Source organism: Prionailurus bengalensis, chromosome A3 (assembly GCF_016509475.1).
Source record: "Prionailurus bengalensis isolate Pbe53 chromosome A3, Fcat_Pben_1.1_paternal_pri, whole genome shotgun sequence".
NCBI classification, from domain to species: domain Eukaryota; kingdom Metazoa; phylum Chordata; class Mammalia; order Carnivora; family Felidae; genus Prionailurus; species Prionailurus bengalensis.
This window is the reverse complement of record NC_057354.1, coordinates 110,477,231-110,503,469: the sequence shown is the minus strand read 5'-3', so window position 1 is coordinate 110,503,469 and position 26,239 is coordinate 110,477,231. Positions and strand designations below refer to the sequence as shown.

Genomic DNA, 26,239 nt, shown 5'->3' with positions numbered 1-26,239 from the left:
CATGTAGCACACCTCTAGATATCTTCAGACAAAACTAGGCATCAAAAATCATGAACTTTTTTTAAAGTTCACAAGCTCAGGTACCACCCCTAGTGATTTTGATTCGGCTAGTCTAGGGTAGTTTCTAGATATCTGTATTTATATAAAGTGCTAAGAATACATCTGATAAGCACCTGTGCGTTAGGACTAGTGCTACAGGTTAAATACAGAGCACTGTTGCATTCTTGGGATCCAGTTTTATAGCTAACCTCTCTCTTAGTACCACTGAGCAAGAGATCAGCCTCTTTTATTAGAAACAGTATACACAAGAACAGAGCAAAAGCATAACCTGTATTTGCATAAGTTAAGATAATCAATAGCACAACTTGTATCAGCCTTTGCCCTAATATAACCTAATTCATTTGTTCTCAAGTTTAGCTTGGGGAGCTTTAAAAATGATAATACAAGGGGTGCCTGGGTGGCTCAGTCGGTTAAGTGTTTGACTCTTCATCATCACAATTTCGTGAGTTGAAGCCCCACATCAGGCTCTGTGCTGACAGTTTCCCATCGGCAGAGGTTCTGATGTAATTGGTCACTGTGGCCTGAGCATGACCACCTTTGACTCTGAGATGCAGCAAAACTTCAGAATCACTACACTAGTTAACTCCTGGGCCTCAGTTCTTCTTCATTTCATCCAGAAAATGAAGCATTATTTTTATGAATATAAACACACATATAAAATACTAGAGCTTATACTGTTGTATAATAGTATTAAATATTTACTTTTTCACTTAACAATAAAATTGTATTAATAGCTGAAACAAAGGAGTTCGTCTTTCCTGGGAATTACAGTCAGATACTCTCCCGTCATTTCAGCCAGTATACTGACATCCATGCAGTCATTCCCAAAGCCATGTGGATTGTTTCAGATGGAATGGAGTTAGTCACCAGCTTCCTTTTCTACTAATGACTGTGGGAACAACCATCCACCTGCCTAATGGCCAAGAATATTTTTAATACGTTCATGCTCAGAATACGGGAATAACTTTGATAGAATCCATGACTCCACCAGATTTGTGGTTCGCATTTCCAGGTCAAGGCTTAAAACTAGGCTTACCTTGGAGAGTGGGAAACATTCCTTATTCTTATCCATTGACAATTAAAAATACAGGCTTCCAGGGCGCCTTCGTGGCTCAGTCAGTTAAGCGTCCAACTATTGATTTTGGCTCAGGTCATCATGAAATGGAGCCCTGCATCTGGCTCTGCACTGACATCACGGAGCCTGCTTGGGATTCTCTCTCCCTCTCTCTCTGTTCTTCCCCTGCTTGTACTTTCTTTTCCTCTCAAAAATACATAATAAACTTAAAAAAAAATACAGGCTTCCAATATGAGTAAAAATTTATTTTTATTAACATAAGCCTTTACTGATTTCAAAACTAGACAATAATGAAAACAAGATAAGCAAAACATTAGAATTTTTAAATTTGCTTTAGGGAATTTGAATTTGCTTCAGTGAAATTTATGTAAAATTTGAAACATAATATGTCGTGTTGTCATTTACTTTTATTTATATTGTGCTTTGTTTCCTTTTTTTTTTTTTTTTTGAGTGCTTTGTTTATTTTCAAAGTCCAATCTGTAATTTCTAAAGTCTTTCATTTTCCTAAAATATAAATCCAAAACATTGGAGCTTCTACAATTCAAAATGAATAGACTTTAATATACAAAATTTGTTTCCCTTAAATACCCTTTTTTTTAGTGTTATTTGCCATTTAACTGTTGAAATTTGAAAGTGAACATTATTATTTAGTATTAGACACATTTTGTAGGATCAAACATATGAAATCCTTAATACTTTTATTTCCCACCGATTCAAAAGCACTTACAGAGTTCCTGCTTTATGCAGATCAGTAGGCTCACTGCCTTGGGGTAAACAAAAATGAGAGAGCCTGTCCCTGCTTTCCAGAAATTCATCGAAAGAGCCACACAGGGAAAACTGAGCTCCCAAGGCAAATTGGTAAGCATAATACTGAGGCACTGGACAAGAGCAGAACTAGGAAACAGTTCCATTCTGGGTGGGGGACAGTGGAACATGATGAAGTCACACTGAATTTGATTCTGAATGTCATTTCAATACGCGAAGTTATGAGGAAAGGGTTACAATATAACCCAGCACTTTCACTCCCAGTATTTACCCAAGAGAAATGAAAACATACATCCACATAAAACTTGCACATGAATATTCATAGTAGCATTGTTCATAATAGCAGGAAAGTGGAAACAACCCAAATGTCCATCAACTGATGAATGGATAAATAAATTGTGATAGAGCCATAGAATTGATTATTAGTTGGCCATAAAAAGGAAGGAGGTCCTGATCCATGCCACAACATGGATGAACCTCAAAAACATTATGCTAAATGGAAAAGACCACATACTGTATGATTCCATTTAAATGAAAGTCCAGATTGGGCAAAAAATCTCTTTGGGATTCTCTCTGTCTCTCTGTCTCTGTCTCTGCCCTCCTCTGTGCACTCTCTCTTAAAAAAAAAAAAAATTTAAAGATTAAAAAGATATCATGGTGATGGTTGCACTCTCAACATACATGACGTCACTGAAATGTATAGTTTAAATGGGTGAAATGTATGGTATGTATTCTATCTCAGTAAAGTTGTTATTAAAAAAAGAAGGAGATTTTAGGTAGAAACCATAGTTGAGAGCCATTGAGTGCAAAACCTTATTCAGGTAACACAGATGACCTGTGTAGCAGGAGCTTAGTCAAGTACGTCAGTGAACATGGGTCATAGAGTGGGAACCTCCAGAGGAACGTGGCCCTGCCAACACCTCGACTTTAGCCCAGTGAAACTCACTTCAGGCTTCTGGCCTCCAGAGGTGTAAGAGAATAAATGAGTGTTGTTTTAAGCCCCCAAGTGTGTGGTAGTTTTTCAAAGCAGCCATAGAAAACTAATACAGGTCTCAACCCCTGAAGAGTCACACATATTTGAGAGGTATTTGCCTCACAGTTTTATCTCTTCTACTGTTTTTAGTCAGAGTTTAAACCAATAGTGAGAACACTGTACATCTATCAACTGTAGTCCCTTCATCTGAGACTGTTCTGAGGACATGCAGGATTGGGACAGGCCATAGTTAGAGACAGAGAATCACGCAGACGTCAAGGACAGGGTTGACATTTAGATATAAAGAGTAAATACCTAAATGGAGTGTTTGCCATACTTTGTTCCTTAGTCTGCCTTCCTCTGCATAATCTCCCCTGGATTCAAAGTTGAGCCTCAGGGGTTACTTCCAGATAACATACACATCACTCTGTGTATGAATCCATCCTCTCTCTCATGTGTTTTCTACGGTCTGCTCGACCTCTTCACCTCAATATTCTGGCAGCAACACAAACAGCATCTCCAAATGAGAGCTAACATTTTACACCCCATACGTGCTCCCCTCATCACGTGGACAGATGTGCGGTGGCCTTCCTACTGGCTTAAATCCTAACGAAAAATTGTATAATAGATAAAAGTGTGAGACAAAATATCTCTCAAATATGTGTGGCTCTTTGGGGGTTAATCCTATTGAAGCCTACATCCTAATCTGGCTACTCACCTTCAAACAAACCTGGAGGAATCTCTGGCGGTACTTTCTCCTTAATCCTCACAACTAGTCACCGACTCCTCTTGGTTCTGTCCCCAGTATCTTTCAGGCCGTCTTAGCCTCTCAGCCTTCTGGTCTTTCAAATATAGTCTCCTCCTGTTCCAACCCATTCTAAACACAACTGTTTCAAAGAGGTGGCTGGGTCATACCGCTGCTCAAAAAACGAAAGCCTTATTTGTTGCCTTTGGGGGTTACCAGGGCACCAACTCATTCTAAAATATTTATTCCATCTATTCTATTCTGGTTTAAAGAAAGTTCTTTATAGAATAACCACAGATGATAAAGATTACAGAATCCAAAAATCTCTATTTTGCAACCCCTAATGAAATAATGGATCCAAACAACAATCTCCAACCATTAGGTGGAAGATTGGAAAGAAACTTTATAGTAGATTACACCACCAGAACCCACGGATCAATCTTAAGATCACTGAAAATGAAACAACCAAACATTATGTTACTCCTGAAGAGATGTCAAGGAAAGTATACACCATCATCTATGCAGTATTCTTGGGGAAAAAACTTGAACCAGAATCAAACCAAGCTTCTAGTCCTAACTAGACACCATGGGGATACCATCAGTCAAGTCCTGAATGAAGGAAATTCCACAGGATATATGATCTAGTTCCTTCCTCAAATAAATGGCAAGAGGAAAGAAATTTAAAACAGGGGTAAATGTTACAAAGCAAAAGAGACATCAGCTAAATGCAATGTTGGATCCTGATTTAAACAACTGGCCAAAATATATTTTTGTGAAGAAAACTGAATACAGACTGGTTACTATACAACCATTAAGGAAATACTAATTTTGTGGAATGACAATGTATCATGGCTTTGTTAAAATTCAAAAGATCTTATGTCAGAAATACATTTTTAAGTATTTACAAGTGAAATGATACAAGGACTGAGATTTGCTTTAAAATACTCCAGTAGAAGAAAATTTAAAAAAGGAAGGGGGGTTGGGACACCTGTGTGGCTCAGTCGGTTAAGCATCTGACTCTTGATTTTGGTTCAGGTCACCTCACAGTTCATGAGATAGAGCCCCATGTCTGGCTCTGCACTGACAGTGCACAGCTGCTTGGGAGTCTCTCGCTACCTTTCTCTTTGCCCCTGCCCTGCTTGTTCAAGCTAGCTCATTCTCTCTTTCAAAATAAATGATTAAACATTAAAAAAAAAGGAAGGAGGCATATATAACAAAGAAGGCATAATATTGATATTTGAATGAATGAATGAAACAGAGTTTCATTACTCTGTTTTTGTGTATGCTTTAACATAAAATGTATTAAATTAAATATGAATAATATTAGAATCATTCAATATTCCATAATATCCCATAATGAAATATTCCACAATGAAATGTTCCAATATTCCATAATAAAAAGTTAACATGCCAGGAACCTCAAGTTATGGTGGACACTCCAGTAGGGAATGGATGTTGTGAGTTTGTTTCTAGTGAGGGTCCTGGATAATTTGAGTCTTGGAGAAGCTGGTATTTAGACTTCTAAACATTTCATCTCAGATACATATGCATGTGCACGTATATATGTGTGTATACATATATATCTTCACACATTTCTGGCTTTACGGCTGTGGAACCTGTGCAGCTGTACAAAGTTCCATATTCAAGAAGTGACCCATGCTTAATTACTGAACAAAGTCCCCATGTGTTCATTTCACTGGGTCCCAAATTATGTAGCTGCCCATACACACACACTTATCTATGTATATGTGTATATATAAAAGCTAAATCACATATGTGCATAAATAACTTTATCCTCCTCCTGGATTTATCAGTCATTCAGTTGTTAACATTTTGCCCCATTTGCTTTTTCTCCTTTCACATACATAGTGATTTTCACTAAACATTTGAAAGTTGTCCCTATCATGCCACTTCACCCCTAAATATTTCCTCATGCACTGCCTAAGACCTCTTCCTGCATGACTGCAATATCATTATCACACCTAAGAAAGTTAAAAATTATTCTATAATGCCATCTAATATGCAGTCCATACCCAAATGTTAACTGTCCCCAAAACGTCTTTTATAATTTGATGGGTTTTTTTTAATGTTTATTTATTTTTGAGAGACAGAGAGGGAGTGTGAGTGGGGGAGGGGCAGAGAGAGAGGGAGACACAGAATCTGAAGCAGGGTCCAGGCTCTGAGCTGTCAGCACAGAGCCCGATGCAGGGCTTGAACTCATGGACCATGAGATCATGACCTGAGCCAAAGTCAGATGCTTAACCCACTGAGCCACCCAGGTGCTCCAGGTTTGTTTGTTTGTTTTTTATCTCTCTTTTTTTTTAACATCCAAGATACAATCAAGGTTCAAGTATCACATTTGGTCATTATACCTCTCTAGTCTCTATTTAGAATACTTCCTCTACTTTTTTGTGTGTGATATTGACTTTCTGAGAAGCCCAAGGTAATTATCTTATAGAATGACTTAATTCAGGATTTGTCTAATAATTTCTTCATGATTGAGTTCCAGTTAAATTCTTTGTCAAGAAAACAAAATAGGTGATAGTACATAACTCTTACATCAGGAGAGGCATAATATTAGGTAGTCAGTCCCACCTTCAGTGATGTTGATTTAATCACATGGTTATTAAGGAGATCAGAAGGTCTTTCCATTGTAAAGGTACATTTCCCTTTCCCCCTTGTAACTGATATATCATCTGTGGGATTATATTTAAATCCTTTGAAGATCTTGTTCCCCAACACCTTTTCAACCAATGGTTTTACCCTCCATTGATAAACCTTGCCTTGATCAAATACTGCATTGAGAGTTGAAACCCATATTAACTGCCTTCAATAACTTTTTAGAAATAGAAATAGCCTTCATAAAAGCCTTTCTCTGTGACTTTTCTGCCTAGCCTAAACTTGGCTCACTTTAAAAACTGTAAAATTATATGACAGGTTTTTTCCCTCAGGTTTTTTTCCAAGATGTCATCCAAATTATCTTCTGGTATTCTCTCCAGCAATTCAGGGAAACAAAGTATACCCAACATTCTTAGGTGTATCTTTTCCAGAACTCAAGCCATGGCTCTTGTCCAGGCTCCTGCCCATATTTGTTCCTCACTACTTGTCTAAATCCCTGGCCTACTTAGAAGTCTCACTGGAATGCCACTTCTAAGCTGTATGCCATGATACCTCAGTAGAAAGTGATCTCCTGGAAACTTCTCCAGACTGATTCTTCTCTGTGCTTACCTACTGCCTTCTAGCACGGTTATCTCTTTAAAGTGTTCTAATAGATACAAAATGTATTTAAGATAAAAAGAGTACACAGTAAACAGTAGTGAATGCAACATCTGGTTTAAGACAAAAAAGTGAGGAGTGCCTGGGTGACTCAGTCATGATGCTTAAGCATCCAACTCTTGACTTTGGCTCAGGTCATGATCTCGTGTCTCAGGAGTTCAAGCCCCACATCTGGCTCCATGCTGTAAGTGTAGAGCCTCCTTGGAATTCTCTCTCCTCTCTCTCTCTCCAAAGTAAATAAATAAATAAACTTAAAACAAAGTGAACTGTTATCTTTGAAGTTTACTTCCCCTATCACACCACTTCCATCCCTCCTCAGAAAACCACCATCAAAATGTAGAATTTCTTATTCCTTTCTTTCCCTTTATTGTTTTACCACATTTGTTTGGATTTCTAAACAAAGTATTTCATTTAGCATGGTCTGGAACTTTATGTAAATAGAATCATTCTGTATATGTTTTCTGTAACTGGCTTTGTTGGCTTAACATTATGTTCCTCAGAGATGTATCATGTTATTGCACTTAGCTATATAATTCGTTCATTTTCACGGCTATATAGTATTACAATGTATGAAAAAATACAGTTTATCCATTCTTCTTGTGATGTACGTTGTTTTTTGTTCTTTTGGCTGTTATGAACAAGGTTTCTATGAACATTCTGGTAGGCAAGCATGTAGGAACCAAACTGATGGCTTTGAGGGTATATACACCTTCAACTTTACCAGATCATACCAAATTGTTTTCCAAAGTGATTGTATATCACTTATCTTCTTATGAGTACCATATTTCTCTAAATTAGCTATTTCAAACAGTGAGATATCTCATATATTTTTGGCCTAGAAACAGTGGACATTTAATGAATATTAATTGATTTGCTAATATTTTAAAAATTTGAGAGATATTCTCCCCTATGTTTATAATAAGAAGATAAGCTCAGGAAAAGTGTCTGAATGTTTTTGAAGTAAAAAAAAAAAAAAAAAAAAGATTCAAACCTTCTTAAAATTTAGTGAAAAATTAAGAGGAAAATAAAAATAGAAGGTAAATACCCAATAGGTGTCCCTAGAAGATTTTAGACAGTTATAGAAAAATTGAATATCCAAGGCAGGATACTTTTTTTAGAAGAGCTCTAACATGTGCTTCGTTTCTTATTCTCTTTTACATTCCTCCACTCCTTCAAAGTCTCCAGTATTTCAGATGCATGAGGCCGTTTCGTGGGTTCAGGTGACAGTAATTTTTGCAGAAGAATTTTCTGTAATGATAGTGAGTCAATACTAATAAACAGAACACTGAAATAAATAAAAGTCTGATTATTTTCAAGTACTTACTTCTCTGCCATCAAATACATCTGAGAACTTGCCATCCCTCAGCTCTTTAAAAATCTGAAAATAAAACACACACACACACACATATATATATACACACATACATATATATATGTATATATATACATATGTATATATACATATATATATGTATATATATATACATGAGGAAGTTATTCACTCAGGAGGAAAACCAAACTTGCTTCTTGGCCCAGAAGCAAGCAGGACTCTCCTCTCCCACCTTTCCCCATCCTTAACATCAACATGTTGAAGTGCTAAGAGCATCATCTGCATTACTTCCCTTCATCCTTTTTGGCATCCTACGTGCTAGGTATTTTCATCATCCCTGCTGTCCAGAGAAGGCTGTTGGCTCCAGCAAGTCGGTTTACTGAGCTTCAGACCAAGATATCCCTCCGGTTGCCTAATACCTTTAGCAGCCCCCCACTGCCTCCATAAGAAAGTCCATAATCTTGCGTTAATTTAGTCCCAACACGTCTCTCCAGTGTACCAACCATCCCTTCCTTGTCACTTACTACTCCAAGAAAAATGATTCTGTCTGCTAGTCCCACCCTCTGCACAAGGAAGGCTGGAATGATCTTTCTTCTATTTTGGCCTATTAGAAGCCAACCAATCCTTCAAAGCCCAACTTAAATACCCCATGAAACCTAAATCCCTACAGCTAGAAAGATCTCTGTCCTGTTTCCCCAAGACTTCATGTCTTTTCCCAAAAACATGTAGAGCATTCTCTTATAGTATCTTCCCTTCTAAAATAAAAGCTCCATGAGAACGAGGCTTATTCACATTTAAAACCCTGTAGCACTTAGCACAGTGTCTTAGGCAAAGCAGGCAATCAATAAAATTTTACAGACTGACTCAAATAAGAAGAAACAGCTTTAGTTTTGTGAGATGTACACACCTTCAAAAGAAGACCAAAGTTTCTGGTCTGAAGCAAAAAGTTTTGGTTGCCCAACTGTGTGAAAGATTAAATCCATATTTCCTTCTCAGTCAGTACTAATATATTCAAGTCTATCCTCACATAAGGGCAGTTACTGTAGCAGCACTTTGGAGATGACTGCTAATAATTTTTGTTGCTTAATTCTTTTTTGTGATATTATTTACCTGTAATGTTTCTGAAACAGTGGGACATATGTAAAGGAGTTCCGCGAGAATTAGCCCCAAAGCAAAGATGTCCACTTCGTTTCCATATTCTTGTAAAGAAATCTAAAGAGACCAAAATATGTTTATATTTGTTACTGATATATTTGTTACTGATACCTGATATAAACATCCATGGCTTCTGAAACCAAAACAGCTATTTGACCAAACTATCTTACATCATGTAACAATGCGTGTTTATTAGCAAGATCTGTGGAGTCTCACTGCCCTGGTTCAAATGCGTCACTAACTGGCTGCATCACTCATGTAAATTAACCATCAATGGTGGAATAATCTCAGCCGCAAAATGGGGATAACAAAAATTTCAGCCTCAGAGCTTGACAGTAGTGTTAAATAAGATGCAGGAGGCGAAAGAGTTAAGAGTTCCCAGTAAGTGGCTTTCATGCAAATGTTCCTATGTATTCATAATGTTCTATAACTGGAAGCAATCCAAATGACCATCAGAAGAATAGAGAAGCACACTGTGGTATATTCAGGCAATGGAATAGTACTCAGTAATGACAAGGAATAATCTGCTGGTATAAACAACCACTAGAGGTTCTCCAGCAGACATTAGTTTGACTGAAGTAAGCAAATACAATAAAAAAATCACACATAAAATATGATCCCACTCATACGAAGTTCAAGACAGGGAAAACTAATCTGTGGTGACAGAAATCAGAGCACCGGCTGCCTCTGGGAAGGAGGGAGAGACTGGGAAGGAAGGAGGGACTGGAAAGGGCCTGAGGGAATTTTCACAGGCGAGGGAGATGTCCTACATTTTCACAAGTATATGGGTTTCCCAGGTATATATGCCTTTGTCAAATGACAAATGTACCTTTAAAATACATACACTTCATGATGTATAAATTATTTCTCAATAAAATGTTTTTCAGTTTAAAAACCACTAAGGAAATGAAAAGCACAATGAGGAATGATTTTTTCAAAAATATTTTAGGGTGACAATACAGGGTGCAGGAGTTAAAGTTTGTCTTCTACTTTCCTATTCCACACAAAAAATTAAATTATGTTTTTATGCCACATGGTCCCCAAGGGAAGGAGGTGGATTTCCTCTCTACCCTAGGCTCTCAAACATCAAAAAGATGAAAACAGACAATAAGCTATCAACCAAAAATGGAGACTATTAGAGTAATGAAACTACACATAAGACAAACATTCAAATGTTCTCCTTGATGATGGTTTCTTGTTATTTCTTTGTTTAAAATGTAGCATAGACGATTTTAAGTTGTCATACAAGAACATTTCTGTAATATGGTTAACAGATACAGAATCAATATCCAAAATATACAAATATTCCTTACAAAGAAATTAGGAACAGATAACCTAATTAAGAAAAATGAGGAGCACACATGAATAGAAAATCTGCAGAAAAGCTGTAAGTACATACATATATAGATGGCCTACCTTACTAAAAATCTGAAAAATGCAAACTAAAACATCAGGATACTCATTCATCACCGAGGCCAAAATGCAGTCTGCTAGCACCCTAGTCTGGTTGGGAGTGTGAAGGAGAAAGCAGCATTCTTCTACACTTTGGGAGGAGGGCATCATAGAATCACTTTTTTCTGAATAACAGTTTCACAGTATTTACCAAGTTGAAATGCACCTGTCAGCCTACTCAGTCATTTCACTTAAAGGAATCTATTACAGATTATCATGGAAATACTCATTTTTAGGGGCACCTGGGTGACTCAGTTGGTTAAGTGGTGGACTCTTGATTTTGCCTCAGGTCATGATCTCATGATTGTGGGATCGAGCCCCGTGTCGGGCTCCACACTGAGCACGGAGCCTGCTTGGGATTCTCTCTCTCTCTCTCTCTCTCTCTCTCTCCCTCTTCCTGCTCACTAGCACACTCTCTCTCAAAATAAATAAATAAACTTAAAAAAAAAAGAAATATGTGTTTTTAGAGTCAAAGATAAGGAGGAAAACACGTAAAAAGTTGGTAACAGCCTAAATAAACACTCACCAATAAGGGAACAGTTAAATAAATGATGGTATAGCTATACTTCAGTATACAATACAGTCGCTAAAATGGATGTCAGATCCGTCTGTGCTGGTATGGAAAGATTATGATACATTGTTGAGTGAAAAAAAAAGCCACAAAATAACAGTACAGTCAGTTATAGAAACATCTCTTCATATTTTTGTGCAAAAAGTCTGCATATATATATATATACAAATGTGTGTTTATAAATGTCTATAACTCACAGAAAATGATCCGAAAGGATAAACAACAGACTCTATGAGAAGAGTAGAGATAGAAAGTTGGGTTAAAGGGAATTTTCCACTTTCTTCCTATATCCTTCTGTGATCTTTTAATTTTATAAGAGGTGTCTGTTATCTTTCTAATTAAAAATACAAAAGAAATGAAAACTATATAGACAGAAAGGAAAGGGACCTCACCTGTTCTGGGCTCATGTATCGAAGAGTTCCTGTATTCCTTGTCCGATTTGCGTAATTTTTCAGGGATGTCACAAGTCCAAAGTCTCCTATCTTTACTTGTTTTGTATCTACCAAAAACACGTTACCTGGCTACAAAAAAAGAAAAAAACCCAATATTGAATTTATAAGCACCAATTTGACAGACTGTTAACACATATCCAAATCACATTTAACAAGGGCTATTTTTATATTTCCTTATAAGACATTTACCCTTACACAGGTAGCCCCAAACAGGATATTTAATATCACAGGTCTTTAAAATGCCAGTTGAAGAAGTAAGGATTTCTCTGTCTAAGAGAAGGCTTTGGGCATTGCTGCCTTCAAATCTCTGAAGACATATTAAGTGGGAGGTGGATTCACTCTGTACGGTACAAAGGGATGGATCCAGGGCTGGTGGGTAGAAAAAAACAAAAGGTTTGCTTTAATATATCCTAATAAACTAACAGTGTGGTCCAAGGAATGGGAATTTGAGAGTCCCCATGTCAGAGAGTATTCAAGGTGGGGCTGGACACCCACTGGTTAGAAATGTTGCCAATATGAGTCCAGGATCTGTTGGGGATTGAAGTCGACACCTTTAAGATCTCTTCTAAGTTTGAGATTCTCAGAATGAGTCTCTTGTCAATAATGTTGTAAGATAGCACATGCAGCAACCGTAGTAGAGAAGCTAGAAAAGTTGGAAGATGGAAAGAAGGCTCAGGAGTATTAAGGTCTGATCTCTGACCAACTACAGACACGGAACAAACATCGTCTGCAAACAGACCCAAGAAAAGAACACTGTGACACAGGGCAACAGGAAGTATGGGGTACAGGAGAGAACGGGCAAGAGACGTGCTAGAGAAAGGAACATCCAGTCAGCACCAGTCAGTTTCGAGAATTCATCCAGAGCAGGGGATCCTGGGAGTTAATACCCAAACTTCTGCATTTATTTGCAGGTTACTTTATAAGTAAATAAATGTGCTTAATTTGTTATTTAACTATATATACCTCCTATTCCAAGGTGAAGGCATAGCCAGTCGAAATGTATTTTTCTGAACACAGTTCTTACAACATTCCAACTTCAAAGAGCACCTTCAGATATTAAAGCAGATGAAAGTAGGTGGACTCCAACACAAAGGCCTTGGCCATCCAGCTCCTGGGCAGACCAAAGACCCGATGTCTTTTATGGGCCAATTATTCCTATGTAGGCCCAACAACTACAACTATGGGTCCTTCTTTTACTCAAGAAACTCTTTTGTTTCATCCTTATTCTTGACTATTTTAGATGGGTGGGGTAAGCAAACAGCCAAGATCTACACAGAAAAGGTGCTTCTCCTGGATCCAGAGTCATCAGGAAAGGCTACACGAAGAGCCTGAGACCAAAGAAGACAAGCAGGAGAATGTTCCACGCAAGAAGAAGAGGAGCAAAGCCTCCGTGATAGGATTCAGCATGGCCAAAGTGTGATGGAAGTAGGCCAATTACAGGGAAGAGAGAGTGAGGGAGGCTGCGAAAAGCTGTTCTGTCTTCTTTGATTTTGATGAGGAGGTAAAATGGGAAAACAGCTCATCTCAACCATGAAAGAAGCTAGAAAGCCAGCAGAAAATAAAAATACAAAGGATTTGGATTACAATTTTCCAATCACGGGGTAGAAATGTCTAGCCAAATGCCAGGAAAGTTCTAGACTCTGGACCCAGTAGCTATGATTGCCGTCATGAATAATGACTGATAGGGGCGCCTGGGTGGCTCCTTTGGTTAAGCATCCAACTGCATCTCAGGTCATGATCTCAAGCCCCACATTGGGTTCTCTGCGGTCACCACGGAGCCTGCTTTGGATCTCCTGGCCCCCTGCTGTCAGCCCCTCCCCCACTTTCTCTCTCTCTCTCTCAAAAATAAATATTTAAAAAAAGAGTAATGACTGAGAAATTGGGAGAATCATGTTCCCAAAGCCAGTCATCAGAGTCCCTTCTGCTTCTCAAACAAGCCTGAGTAGCAGCAGAGGCAATGACAAAGCAGCCCACTGGCTGTGGTTGCCACAGTAATTCTTTGCATGCAAAGGTAGTTTACTGAAGCAGTGTTTGCAAGCGGAGTATACAGAGCAGCCAGATAGGACCAGAAGTGAATGAGCTCCTTCCTATAGGGCTCACTGTCTCAATAAATTGATTTGTCCTGAAGATCCTCTGAATGGTCCTATGGAATGGTATTTGGGGCAAGATCTAGATCCATTCTAACTTCAGAGGATCAGAGATATTATTTCCTCAGGACTGTTAATCAATTCTAAAACTACAGAAGATATGTTTTAGAATGGCTAAACCATAGGGGCGCCTGGGTGGCTCAGTCGGTTGAGCATCTGACATCAGCTCAGGTCATGATCTCGCGGTCCGTGAGTTCGAGCCCCGCGTCGGGCTCTGTGCTGACAGCTCAGAGCCTGGAGCCTGATTCGGATTCTGTGCGCCCTCTCTCTCTGCCCATCCCCCGCTAGCACTCCATCTCTCTTTCTCTCTCTCTCAAGAATAAAACAGACATTAAAAAAATTAAAAAAAAATAAAATTACTAAATCATATTTATCAATTCCTAACAAAGTACATTTTCATTTACCTTAAGGTCTCTATGGATTAACTGTTTGCAATGTATATAATCCACACCTGCTGTTATTTGTTCATACAATTCCAAAGCCAAATGTTTGTCTGGTGTCTGGCCTCTTCTGCTGTCAATCCATTGCTCCAATGTCCCTTTACCACAGAATTCCATTTGGATGAAAAGGCACTTAGTCTTTGGTCTGGATATAAAATTCACAGTATATTACAAATAGCAATAAAAAGAAATTTATAAAAAAATAACATTTCTTTTTAAAATTACATTTCATCTTCTTAAGAATCCCAAAACATGTCTGAAGGCAGAAATCTAGGGGTGCCTGGGTGGCTCAGTCAGTTAAGCGTCTGACTCTTGATTTTGGCTCAGGTCATGATCTCACAGTTCATGAGATCTTGCTAGCATCTGGCTCTGAGCTGTCAGCACAGAGCCTGCTTAGGATTCTCTCTCGCCTCTTTCTCTGCCCCTCCCTTGCTCCCATATGTGCACACACATGCTCTCTCTTTCTCAAAATAAGTAGATAAGCTTAAAAAAACATGGAAATCTAAATGTAATAAACTTGAATCAAAATACAATAAATCATTTTTGATTTAAATTGTAAGTTCCCAAATGTCCAGAGCTTTATTTGTTAAGTAATTTATAAAGTATGAGACTGCCCGTTCTCTAATGGTAAGGGTCCTTGATCACCTTTGCTAGTAGAAAGGAATAGGAACACCAATACAATGGAATTAAGGAAAACCAAATTGCATTACTACATAAAGTAATTCTGGAACATTTTAATTCACTATTGGCCTACTGAGCATCTGTTTTGTGAAAGGCCCAGAACAGTCACCTACAGATGAGAAAACAAGTTAGATACTATCCTTGCTGTCATGGGGGTTATTAGTTTAATGAGAGAGAAATACAGGAAAAACAAATCGAAAACAATAGTGTAAGGATCGTTTCTCAAAGAGAAATGCCAACAAATTGCTCTGACATATACTTGCGAGGACTAATTTTGCTAACCATGTTTTTATCTTGCTTTATAAACTAAGTTGGCTTCAATATTAATTTATTTTCTTCAAACTTGTATTGGTTAGAAAATAGAAAAAGAAAGCCAAAAATCTGCTGAAAGCTGAAGAAGTCCCGTCTGTATGCTGATGGTGGATGAGTCCTGAAACTAATGATAAAGCTCTCAATCACTTGGGGTGGATGGAGCTGGTGCTGGGGGTGGGAGTCGATGAATGAACAGACCCTCATTGTCCTCAGCATTTCAGTGAGGACAGTCCCCAAGAAACACTGGCTGACTTTTCAGAAGCAGATGCCAGGTCTTTAGAGCCCTCCAGTCCTTTGTCAGGGTCTTACCTGAGACAAAGCATGAGTGATGCAAGGTGGGGTACCTCCTTGGTCTTAAATTATTTTCAATGACCACCACTCCACTGTAAGTGGTGTGGTTGTATTCAAAAGGGACCCCTTGGGGTGTCTGCCTGGCTCAGTTGGTAGAGCATGTAACTTTTGACCTCAGGGTCATGGGTTCAAGCCCCACATTGGACATGGAGCTTAACTTAAAATATTAAAAAAAAAGAGAGAGAGAGAGACAGACCACTTAACTGCACCCCAATAATCAGGAGTCTTTGAGAGGGACAGAAAAGTGTTGGCAGCTGAGGAGGGGTTTCCAGCTGTAGCATCCATAATGTGTTCAAACCTTCTTCCTAAGACTGCATGTACAGCCTAGCCTGAAGCCGGGGTAAGTGAGCAAGCCTACAAATTAAACAATGGAGACAAAAAAGCTAAACCTGAGATTTTCAAAACAGATGAGGACAGGGATACCTGGCTGGCTCAGTCAGAAAAGCATGCAACTCTTGATCTTGGGGTTGTGAGTTCAAGCCCCACACTGGGTGTAGAGGTTACTAAAAATAATAAATAAACTAAAAAAAAAAAGGTATAAATTAAAAAAAATAAAACAGTTGAGGACAATAAAAAAATTTTGTTAAGCAAGTGTGGAGCAAGGGATAGAAGCAAGGACAAGATTATTGTCTCAAACGGTGTTTGTGGTTGGTGATTATTAAATGTAATAACTAATGGCCTTATCTTCTGGCCTACACCTAGTAAATAACAGTTTCTTCCATCCTGTTAGGGCTATGAGAATTCTTTTTAGTTACCTTGAAGTGTTAATGCTGTCCACAGAATGGTAATCATCGCCAAACCAGCAGCTGTAGTAGTGAACGATATTTGGGTGATTGAGAGCTGCCAAAGCTTTTACTTCACGCTCTGCCTTCCTGCTTTAAAGAAACAGGGAACATAAAAGTGTCAGCATCATCCCTGCTATGAACTACAAGTCAGGTGACAGAAGACAACTACCTATGCTCCCTTATGAAACAGTTGCCGTGGTTCCCACACCCTGAGTTTTTAGAATGGAGGCCAGGAGTACTCGAAAGGAAAAACTGAACACACAGAAAAAACATGGCTGTCCTCACTCTCAACATGAGAAAAAGCAGTGACTTAATCAAGTTCAAGCATCAGACATTTTAAAAGCCATTTGTAGTCGTCTTTGAAATGCCAGTCAAGCATTTTTGGTTGCTAATTCATACATCATATTTTGTTTAACCCTGTGTTGAAATCACTTTGGATTTCATAAGCAAACCCTAATAGGGCAGCAAGGGTAACCCAGGCAACATGATGAACCTAACTCAAAAATTTAAATGTATAACAGAAATACACAAAGGAGATATCTACGCAGAGAAAGCAAGACTTCACTGTATGTGTGGGAGCTTTATAGTGATCTGGAGTCAAGAGCTGAGAAAATGCTATGCTACATGGAATAAATTTGAGATTTCAATGAGGAGAAAAGATAAGCAAACATTTTACAATTCCATTTTCTAATTTGCAAAGTTCCATAACTACATGACATAACATTTATAAAAATAAAGGGGAAAAAAGTACTCATCCATCAACAGCCCTAACACAATCAGTTATCGTTTTGGATTGTTTCTTATAGTCTTTCTTCCTATACACTTTTATATACTTGTAATAATAGTATATAGTTTTTAACCTATTTCTCCATATAACAGGTTATCTTTACCATTTTCCTTGTTACACAATTTGTATAACCATCATGTAAACTTTTTAATGTAAGATTTCTAAAGTATAAAAAAGTAGAGCAAATAGATTCATGAACTGCTACCTAGCCATTATCCAAATGAAACTGTTACTAACTCCTGGCCAATCTCGTTTCATCTATACTCTCACCCACTTCCTCATCTTCCCTGGATTATTCTGAAGCAAATTCCAGCATCATATCATTTCATGTCTGAATATTTTCCATATGTAAGCTTAGCCATCGAACAGGGGAGAGAACAAAACATACTTAATCATTTCTTCGTTGCTGGACCTTTAGTTTGTTCTAATTTTTCACTGTTATAATGACACAGTGATTTACATCTTCTTGTATAACTTTTTCCATAATTTGGACAATATCCTTAGAATAGGTTCCCAGATGGGAAATCCATGGGTCAAGGTGTATAAATATTCCAAGTATATATTTTTTAATTTAATAATTATTTCTGAGAGACAGAGAACACAAGCATGGAGAGGCGCAAACAGAGAGGGAGACACAGAATCTGAAGCAGTCTCCAGGCTCGAGCTGTCAGCACAGAGCCCGATGTGGGGCTTGAACTCATGAACCACGAGATCGTGACCTGAGCTGAAGTTGGATGCTTAATCGACTGAGCCACCCAGGTGCCCCTCCACGTATATTTTTAACTGTGTTATACCAATTTATGAAGCTACTAAAAATGTCCAACATACTGTAGTCTTATCATCATTACATATTACCATTAAGAAAAATGCTACTGAATGGAAAGAACAACACTTCATTCATGTTAAGCAAAATAATGTAACGGGAAAAAAAGCCTTGTTTTGATGCCAGGTGGACAAGGCAAGGCATTGTCCATGGGAAGGGAAGTAGGTGTGTCTGGCTGAGATGAGGAACGGCCAGGACTCCATGCCTGCTTCTCCTTTACTCATGTCATTTTCCATAGCTCATATCTGTTTCCCATATCCTTCCCTAGTCCTTGAAGGATAGGTCTACCAAGTTATACATAGTCCAACTGTCAGAAACCAACAAGCAAGATTGGTGAACTGGTGAGCTTGTGATTTAATACTTCCTTCCCACATGTTCTCTTTTCTGCAGGAGTTCTATCCAGTAATTGGGAAGGGTGGGAGTAAGTGAGTGCAGATAATACATGAAACAAACATGGGGAGCAAGGGGTTATAGTGGGAACACAATGGATCAGCATTCCAGAAAACAAGTTCTAAATCTCCACCTTGTTACCATAGTAGGTAGCATCCAAAGATGGTCATCAATTCGTGTCCTCCCCATACATACATCCACTCCTCAGATTAAGAGGTAGAGTCTATTTGCCCTCTACCTGAGTCTGAGCTGGCCTTAGTGATGTTGTTTACCCGATATTATGTAGAACTTCCAAGACTAGGTCAAAAGTAGCCTTTGCTGTTCCCTGTTGGGATGACTTTCTCTGAGGACAATCCTTGGAATGCAGCGACTAGGTTGTGAGAAGCCCAGGTGACATAAAGAGGCCACGTAGAGGTGCTCTGGTTAACAGCTGAAATTCCAGCCCACAGCCAGCATCAACTGCTAGCCATGTGCGACAGCCATCACTAGCCAAGCTTTCAGATGACTTCTGACAGCAAATGCGTGAGAGACCCCGTGTGAGGATGGCCCAGATGGCCACAGCCAACTCAGAGGACCATGAGAGATAATAATACCTTTTGTTTTTAAGCCACTACATTTTGGAGTGGTGTATGATGCACTAATAGACAAATGGTTACCTATTTACCTTTGACAGATCAGTTCCCAGCTTTGGGTCTCAGTCTCCTAGTCCTTCCGATAAAGGAGAGGAGACCAGAAAATCTCAAAGGTCACTGTAAGCTAGATGATTCTATTACTTCTGTTTTCATCAAGACAAGCTCAAAAGAATGATCGATGGTATATTCTTTTTTTTTTTTAATAACCACAGTAAAGTGAGGTCATTTCACAGTAAGCCAAGCCCCTGATGATAGAGCAACATTTTTAAGGAAGACTAGAAAAAACTAAATAATATGCTAATGAAGAAGAGATAAACATAAAAAAAGAACAGTGCAGGTTCACACACCTCATTCAAAGAAATAAAACATTTACTACTTACTCGCTATCATATTTAACACGTTTAACAACGTAAGTCTTCCTATCAATTCTGTGTTTTGCTTTGAAAACTTGGCCATATCCACCTGAACCAATCGGTTCTATTTCTGTAAAATCGCTGGTAAACCTTAAAAGATAAAAAATACATGGTTATTCTGAGGTTCAATGGTCACTGCCCACCCAGCCTCCCAACCCTTCCACTTTCCCTTAATGTCACTGGCAAAATGGACTCTACAAGAAACATGGCTCTCTCCTTCTAAATGAGAAGAGTCTACTCCACAGAAACTCTTGAATCACAAAGAATAGCTACGCCTGCTCCTGCTCCCAAAATAACAGACCACCTCTGGTAATTACGTTCAACTTCTGGCTGGTACAAAAGCCATGATAATTTTATCTCAAGTATAAAACTTTAGAAAGAAGTGCCATGGGGCGCCTGGGTGGCTCAGTGTGTTAAGTGTCCGACTTCAGCTCAGGTCATGATCTCACAGTTCATGAGTTCAAGCCCCACGTCGGGCTCTGTGCTGACAGCTCGGAGCCTGGAGCCTGCTTTGGATTCTGTGTCTCTCTCTTTCTCTCCCTCCCCTGCTTGAGCTCTGTCTCTATCTCTCTCCCTAAAAATAAATAAAGATTAAAAAAAATTTGTTTAATAAAAAAAATAGAGAGAAGTGCTGTATTATGTTCCACAGCTATCACCAAGCTGTCATAAGAGAAATGAGCATGTTCTCTGAGCCTGCCTAGGTCTGTAACTACCTGGCGTTCCCCTCTCTCTCCTGTCCTGCATTCCATCATTAAGCCCTGCCAATTCTACTTCCAAAACCTATCACTGGTATGCACCCACTTTCCTCATCTCCAACAGCTATACACTAGTCCAACCTTCTATCAGGCTCCTTCATGAGCCACACAGCAACCAGTGTGAAAAAATGGAGTATGATCATGTCTCTCTATTGCCTAAATTCTCCAATAGCCTCCTTTTCATTAAGCCAAAGCCAGAAAGTCCTTAGATGGCCTATAAGGAGTCTCCTACTTCCCTGCCCAGCCTGTCTCATGGCACCGTGTCCTTGTTCCCTGCACTCCAAGCACACAGCCTCTGCTCCTTGAACACTCACCTACCTTTCCTACCTCTACTTTTCCACATGTGGCTCTTTTGCAGAGCCACAGAGCTTCTCCACCTCCCTGTTGTAACTCATCCTCCAGGCGCCCCCACACTGGTGACCCTACAGGAAGCCTTGCTTCACCCCTCACACTAAACCCAAGGTTCCTATTTCCACTTCTTACCATGTCATTGCTTCTAAGACCATGCGTGGTAATTACAGATTTTTCATCGAATTATTCTCCCCACAAAACTGTGAGGGCGGAAGATGTTTCTGTTTGTTCCACCCTAAATCCAATGCCCAAAACTGTGCCAGGTGCGTATTAGGGACTTATGAAATGTTTGCGGATTCTTTTAAACTTGTATTCAGTGTCCTCCCATTGCAAATAGGCTTCATTTGTTTCAGATACTTTATTCAAACCCAAACATGCAATCTACCACAAGGGGAACCTTTTTCCAAAGTGAAATCTGGAATGGAGCTGGAAAGTGGAAAACAGATTCAAGTGGAAATGTTCGGATTCCTGCAAGAGTCTTTTCTTTTTTTTTTTTTTAATTTTTTTTTATTTTTTTAAAAAAAATTTTTTTTTTCAACGTTTATTTATTTTTGGGACAGAGAGAGACAGAGCATGAACGGGGGAGGGGCAGAGAGAGAGGGAGACACAGAATCGGAAACAGGCTCCAGGCTCTGAGCCATCAGCCCAGAGCCCGACGCGGGGCTCGAACTCACGGACCGCAAGATTGTGACCTGGCTGAAGTTGGACGCTTAACCGACTGCGCCACCCAGGCGCCCCAAGAGTCTTTTCTAAGAAATCATTGGTTTATAGAAATATTTACCTTCAATATTAAAAACGTCCATGGATGTCAGAAAAGTTCACATAACTATCCCGTAGATCTACACTTACCACATTCCACCTGGATTCATCTAAACTTTCCGTCTCCAGGAGACAATGATCCTTTGTGGATCTGAGTGTACTAAAAAATTAAACTGTTCAGGTAGAAATATAATTTAGCCTGGCTGACGAACAACAGTCCCTTAAGAACCTTTGTCGAAGGGGCGAACATATCTGTAACCAGATTCTTTGTCACAGCTTTCCCTCTTACCTGAGTTCCACAGAACACCTGCTGTCTTTTGTCACAGGAGAGTTAAATGTAGGTGCCAAACTTCTAAGATTTAAGACAAGAATATGAAACTCAAATAAAACTGAAATCGAATATAACGTTAGAAGAAGTTTTATGTCACGCACTAGTTTTTTTTATATATTCAGTCTACTATTAGAATTACAGGGTTGAAAGCATTCACCTTTTCCTTTATAAAACAACAAACTTAACAGTTCTCCTCTGTCAACTAATGATTTTTCATTCCTTTTCTGATTCCTTATTTATTTATTTATTTATTTATTTATTTATTATTTTTGCCTGAACACATTTATTGCTGGTGTGCCCCAGCCTCCCTTTTTCTCCCTCCAGACTCAGAACCAAAGGACTTCTATCTGCTTGCACTGTCATTCCGGTCATTTTACCCTTTGTACTTTATTCCTCACTGGCCATGACACCTGCTTTTGGAAGTTCAAACCCCACTTAAAACTAAACCTCTTCAAATTGCTATCTTCCCTTTAAGCCCTCAGGTTCCTAACACCATCAGCTGTTAGGCCATCAGCCATGATGCCTGATTCCCGTCTACATCTCACCCACAAGGAATAGTCTTAAAATCCTTTCTCCATTGCTTCTTCCCCCAGTTACTGGAACCACACTCCCTCAAACCCTGCCCACTCTTCTCGTATGGTCTGTCTTGCAAATTCTCCTCACCCTCCTCACTGCCACGATAGCCAATGGCTGATGTCTGGATCACCTCACATGTACAGCTCTCTTCTCTCCACCCAAACACCCACATCAGGAATCATCTTTCCTTGACACACCTCCTACTCTTCAGAATATATCGGTGGCTCATAATGGCTCCTACTGCCACCTCGCCCTCACAGCTGACTGATAATTACGTCCTCGTTTTTCTCTTCAGGTCAAAAAAACAATCCACGTGGGGCGCCTGGGTGGCTCAGTTGGTTAAGTGTCCAACTTCGACTCAGGTCATGATCTCACAGTACATGAGTTCGAGCCCCATGTCGGGCTCTGTGCTCACAACTCAGAGCCTGGAGCCTGTTTCAGATTCTGTGTCTCCCTCTCTCTGCCCATCCCCTGCTCACATTCTATCTCTGTCTCAAAAATAAACATCAAAAAAAAAAAAAAAAAAAAAGAAGAAGAAGAAGAAAGAAACCAATCCACCATCATTTATGTAACATTTGGTCTTTTTCTTTTCTTGCCCAAGTCATTACACCATCTCTACCCTACCTGGATGTCTGTAAAATAACACACTTCACGGGAGAGTACTTCCCTAAGCCCACATCTGCCAGCGTCATCCAAAATAATGCCCTTAACCAATGACTTTAGTGACCCCCTACAGGCTTTATGTCCACAGTGCAGTATGTACATCCATTCAAAGATTTCTCTACATATTTACAATTATTTGTTTGTAGATGTCAAGCTTTCTGTGATCCTCAACCATGCTTTCCATCTCTGAAACTCCACACAAATGACGATGTATAGTATTCTACAAATACTAAAGACTTAATAAATAAGGCTAACAAACGAAGTCTGAAATAAAACTTCGTTTCAAAATACAGTCACTGCATAATGATACTCACCTTTTCACCTTCTTTTCACTATTTCTGACATTGTCCTATAATAAAAGAAAATGAAAAATAGTTTCAGATGATTAAATCAATTCTCTTGCTTGACCTTGCTCTTCTTCCTGCTGTACTTCTAGATGGTTCTGTGACATTTTTTTGGTCCCTTAGATGAACAGCATCATCAACTTGTGTACTCTCGTCATGCCCTGCTTCTCAGGTTGGCTACATCAGTGTTCTCATCTATTATAGCAACCAGACAGACATGGTGGGAAGGGCAAAAAGGTAGTCCTAGGGCATGTTCAGCAGAAGCACAGATTCCCTTGGTACAGAACGTGGCCTCCCTGGCGACGCCCCGGGCTGGTGGGTCTCACCAAGTCATCCACAGTGCTAATGAAAAAGAAATGGAGCTCAGGGACTAGTTTAAAGTAATTCCCCAAGTGTTTCTGATCTGACCAGTTAAAAATGGCAATGCTGGGGCACCTGGGTGGCTCAGTCGGTTAAGCATCTGACTTCAGCTCAGGTCACGATCTTGCAGATCGTGGGTTTGAGCCTGGCATCGGGCTCTGGGCTCATGGTGCAGTGCCTGCTAGGGCTCCTCTGTCTCCCTCTCTCTCTGCCCCTCCCCTGCTCGTTCTCTCTCTCTCTCTCTCTCAAAAATAAATAAAATTTTTAAAAAATCCAAACTGTTTTAAAAAATGGCAATGCTGAAATACTCATTTTTAGCAAAAATGAACAATTTAATTAAAAAAATTTTTTTAACGTTTATTTATTTTTGAGACAGAGAGAGCAGAGCATGAACGGGGGAGGGTCAGAGAGAGGGAGACACAGAATCTGAAACAGGCTCCAGGCTCTGAGCTGTCAGCACAGAGCCCAACGCGGGGCTCGAACTCACGGACTGCGAGATTGTGACCTGAGCCGAAGCCGGCCGCTCAACCGACTGAGCCACCCAGGCACCCCAACAATTTAATTTTAATAGTTAAGAAAAAAAGAGAAGTCCTGGATATATCTCAAAAACTAATTTCACATAGCTATTCTTTATTCATATTCACTTTTATTCTGGTAGGTTTGGTAACTTTGTAGTTTTACCAAGTTGAGTGTGTTGACACAGAGTGGGGAGCATCGAACTAAGAACTTTTGAGCTCATAGCACCTACCAGCCTCAGTATTGTGTGATGACTAAGCTATGGTTAATTTAGCCATTCTGTTAATGGACAATGTTTTTTTTCTAATCTCCTCCTGTTACCAATGCTGTTGCAAAGAACGTGCTTATCCAATGTCTCTGTACATACGTATGAGTGTTTCTCTAGTACACATTCCCCAGGAAGGGAACTGCCTGAAGGCACGGCACACACACCCTCCACTTCACTACGTGTCGCCAAACCGTTCTCCACAATGACTGCACCAACTTACACTTCCACCAGCAGCAGCGTATAGCGGTCATAACTGGAACACAGCTGTGCCAATGTTTAGTACTGCCAGACTCAAATTTTGCCATGGTAACGGGCTTAAAATGATACCTAACTGTGTTTTGATTTGCATGTTCACGATTACTATGCAGTGAAGCATCTTTTCATATGTTGGGGCCTATTTGGGTATCTCTTCTCTGGCCTGTTTGTTCAGATATTTTGCACATCTTTATACTGACCCACTTTTCTTTTTCTTATTGATCTGTTCATCACTCATTATAAACAGGACACTTTTATAACACTAATCATCACCACAAAAATTATCTGATTTTTTAATTTACTTTTGAGAGAGAGAGAGAGAGAGAGAGAGAGAGAGGCAGAGCATGAGTGGGGAGGGGCAGAGAGTGAGTGAGACACAGAATCTGAAGCAGGCTCCAGGCTCTGAGCTGTCAGCACAGAGCCCCATACAGGGCTTGAACTTGTGAACTGTGATATCATGACCTGAGCTGAAGTCAGATTCTTAACCGACTAAGCCATCCAGATGCCCCCCAAATTATCTGATTTTTAACATTAGTTCTGATTTTTTAAAACAAGAGCAGAACTGGGGTGCCTGGGTGGCTCAGTCAGTTGAGCATCTGACTCTTAATTTCAGCTCAAGTCATGATCCTAGGGTCTTGGGATTGAGCCCTGTGTTAAGCTCCGTGCTGAGTGTGGAGGCTGCTTAAGATTTCTCTCTCTCAAGCCAAACCATAAGAGACTCTTAAAAACTGAAAATAAACTGAGGATTGATTGGAGGGGGGGGTGGGAGGGAGGGGGGTTGGGTGATGGGCATTGAGGAGAGCACCTGTTGGGATGAGCACTGGGTATTGTATGGAAACCAATTTGACAATAAATTTCATATTAAAAAAAAAAGATTTCTCCCTCTCTCCCTCTGCCCCTCTCCCCCACACATGTTCGTGTTCTCTCTCTCTCTCTTGAAAATAAAACAGGAGCAGAATTATATTAATGGACCTTTCAAGTACTAATTAATAGAAGATAAGCATGATCATAGGAATATATGAAAACATGAAGGTGAGTAGGGAGAAGATGAGAGTGAATAGTGGAGGAATTTTGCATGTGAGGAATGGGAGTTAATAAAGGAGGAAGTCAAATGCTGCCACATATCAATATGAAATAAGAGTGCACCAGATAATAGAAAAATTACGGTTGGGTACGGGAGATACTTTTTAAATAAGGAAATACAAAGAAAATAAGGAAACTAATTAGGAAGCTAGAGGCTAATACTATACCATAGGAGATGAAGAATTGTTTACACGGCCCCTGTCACAACTTCCTCCTGATGAATTTTCCAAGAAATCATTTTCAGATGGTGATTCAGGAGCACTGGAAGAAGGGGGAATAATTGTTAATTTGTGAATTCTGACTATTTTTTGTTGATCAGTAATTTCTTTCTCTAAATTCTCCTTCAACATTTTCATACAATGT

General features: G+C 39.4%; 1 protein-coding gene across 1 annotated transcript in view; it reads right to left on the bottom strand.

Moving 5' to 3' along the window:
* Positions 1 to 1,365: 1,365 nt before the first annotated feature.
* EIF2AK2 (eukaryotic translation initiation factor 2 alpha kinase 2) overlaps positions 1,366 to 26,239 on the bottom strand; it is a 39,880-nt gene continuing 15,006 nt past the window's right edge. Inside the window, exons 7-16 of the mRNA XM_043604168.1 lie at positions 26,044 to 26,137; positions 23,365 to 23,399; positions 21,770 to 21,832; positions 19,583 to 19,705; positions 16,541 to 16,660; positions 14,406 to 14,586; positions 11,795 to 11,923; positions 9,335 to 9,436; positions 8,219 to 8,272; positions 1,366 to 8,142 (exon numbers count right to left, since the gene is read on the bottom strand). Coding sequence (XP_043460103.1) covers positions 8,020 to 8,142; positions 8,219 to 8,272; positions 9,335 to 9,436; positions 11,795 to 11,923; positions 14,406 to 14,586; positions 16,541 to 16,660; positions 19,583 to 19,705; positions 21,770 to 21,832; positions 23,365 to 23,399; positions 26,044 to 26,137 — 1,024 coding nt within the window. The 3' untranslated portion in view covers positions 1,366 to 8,019. The remainder of the gene's footprint in view (positions 8,143 to 8,218; positions 8,273 to 9,334; positions 9,437 to 11,794; positions 11,924 to 14,405; positions 14,587 to 16,540; positions 16,661 to 19,582; positions 19,706 to 21,769; positions 21,833 to 23,364; positions 23,400 to 26,043; positions 26,138 to 26,239) is intronic.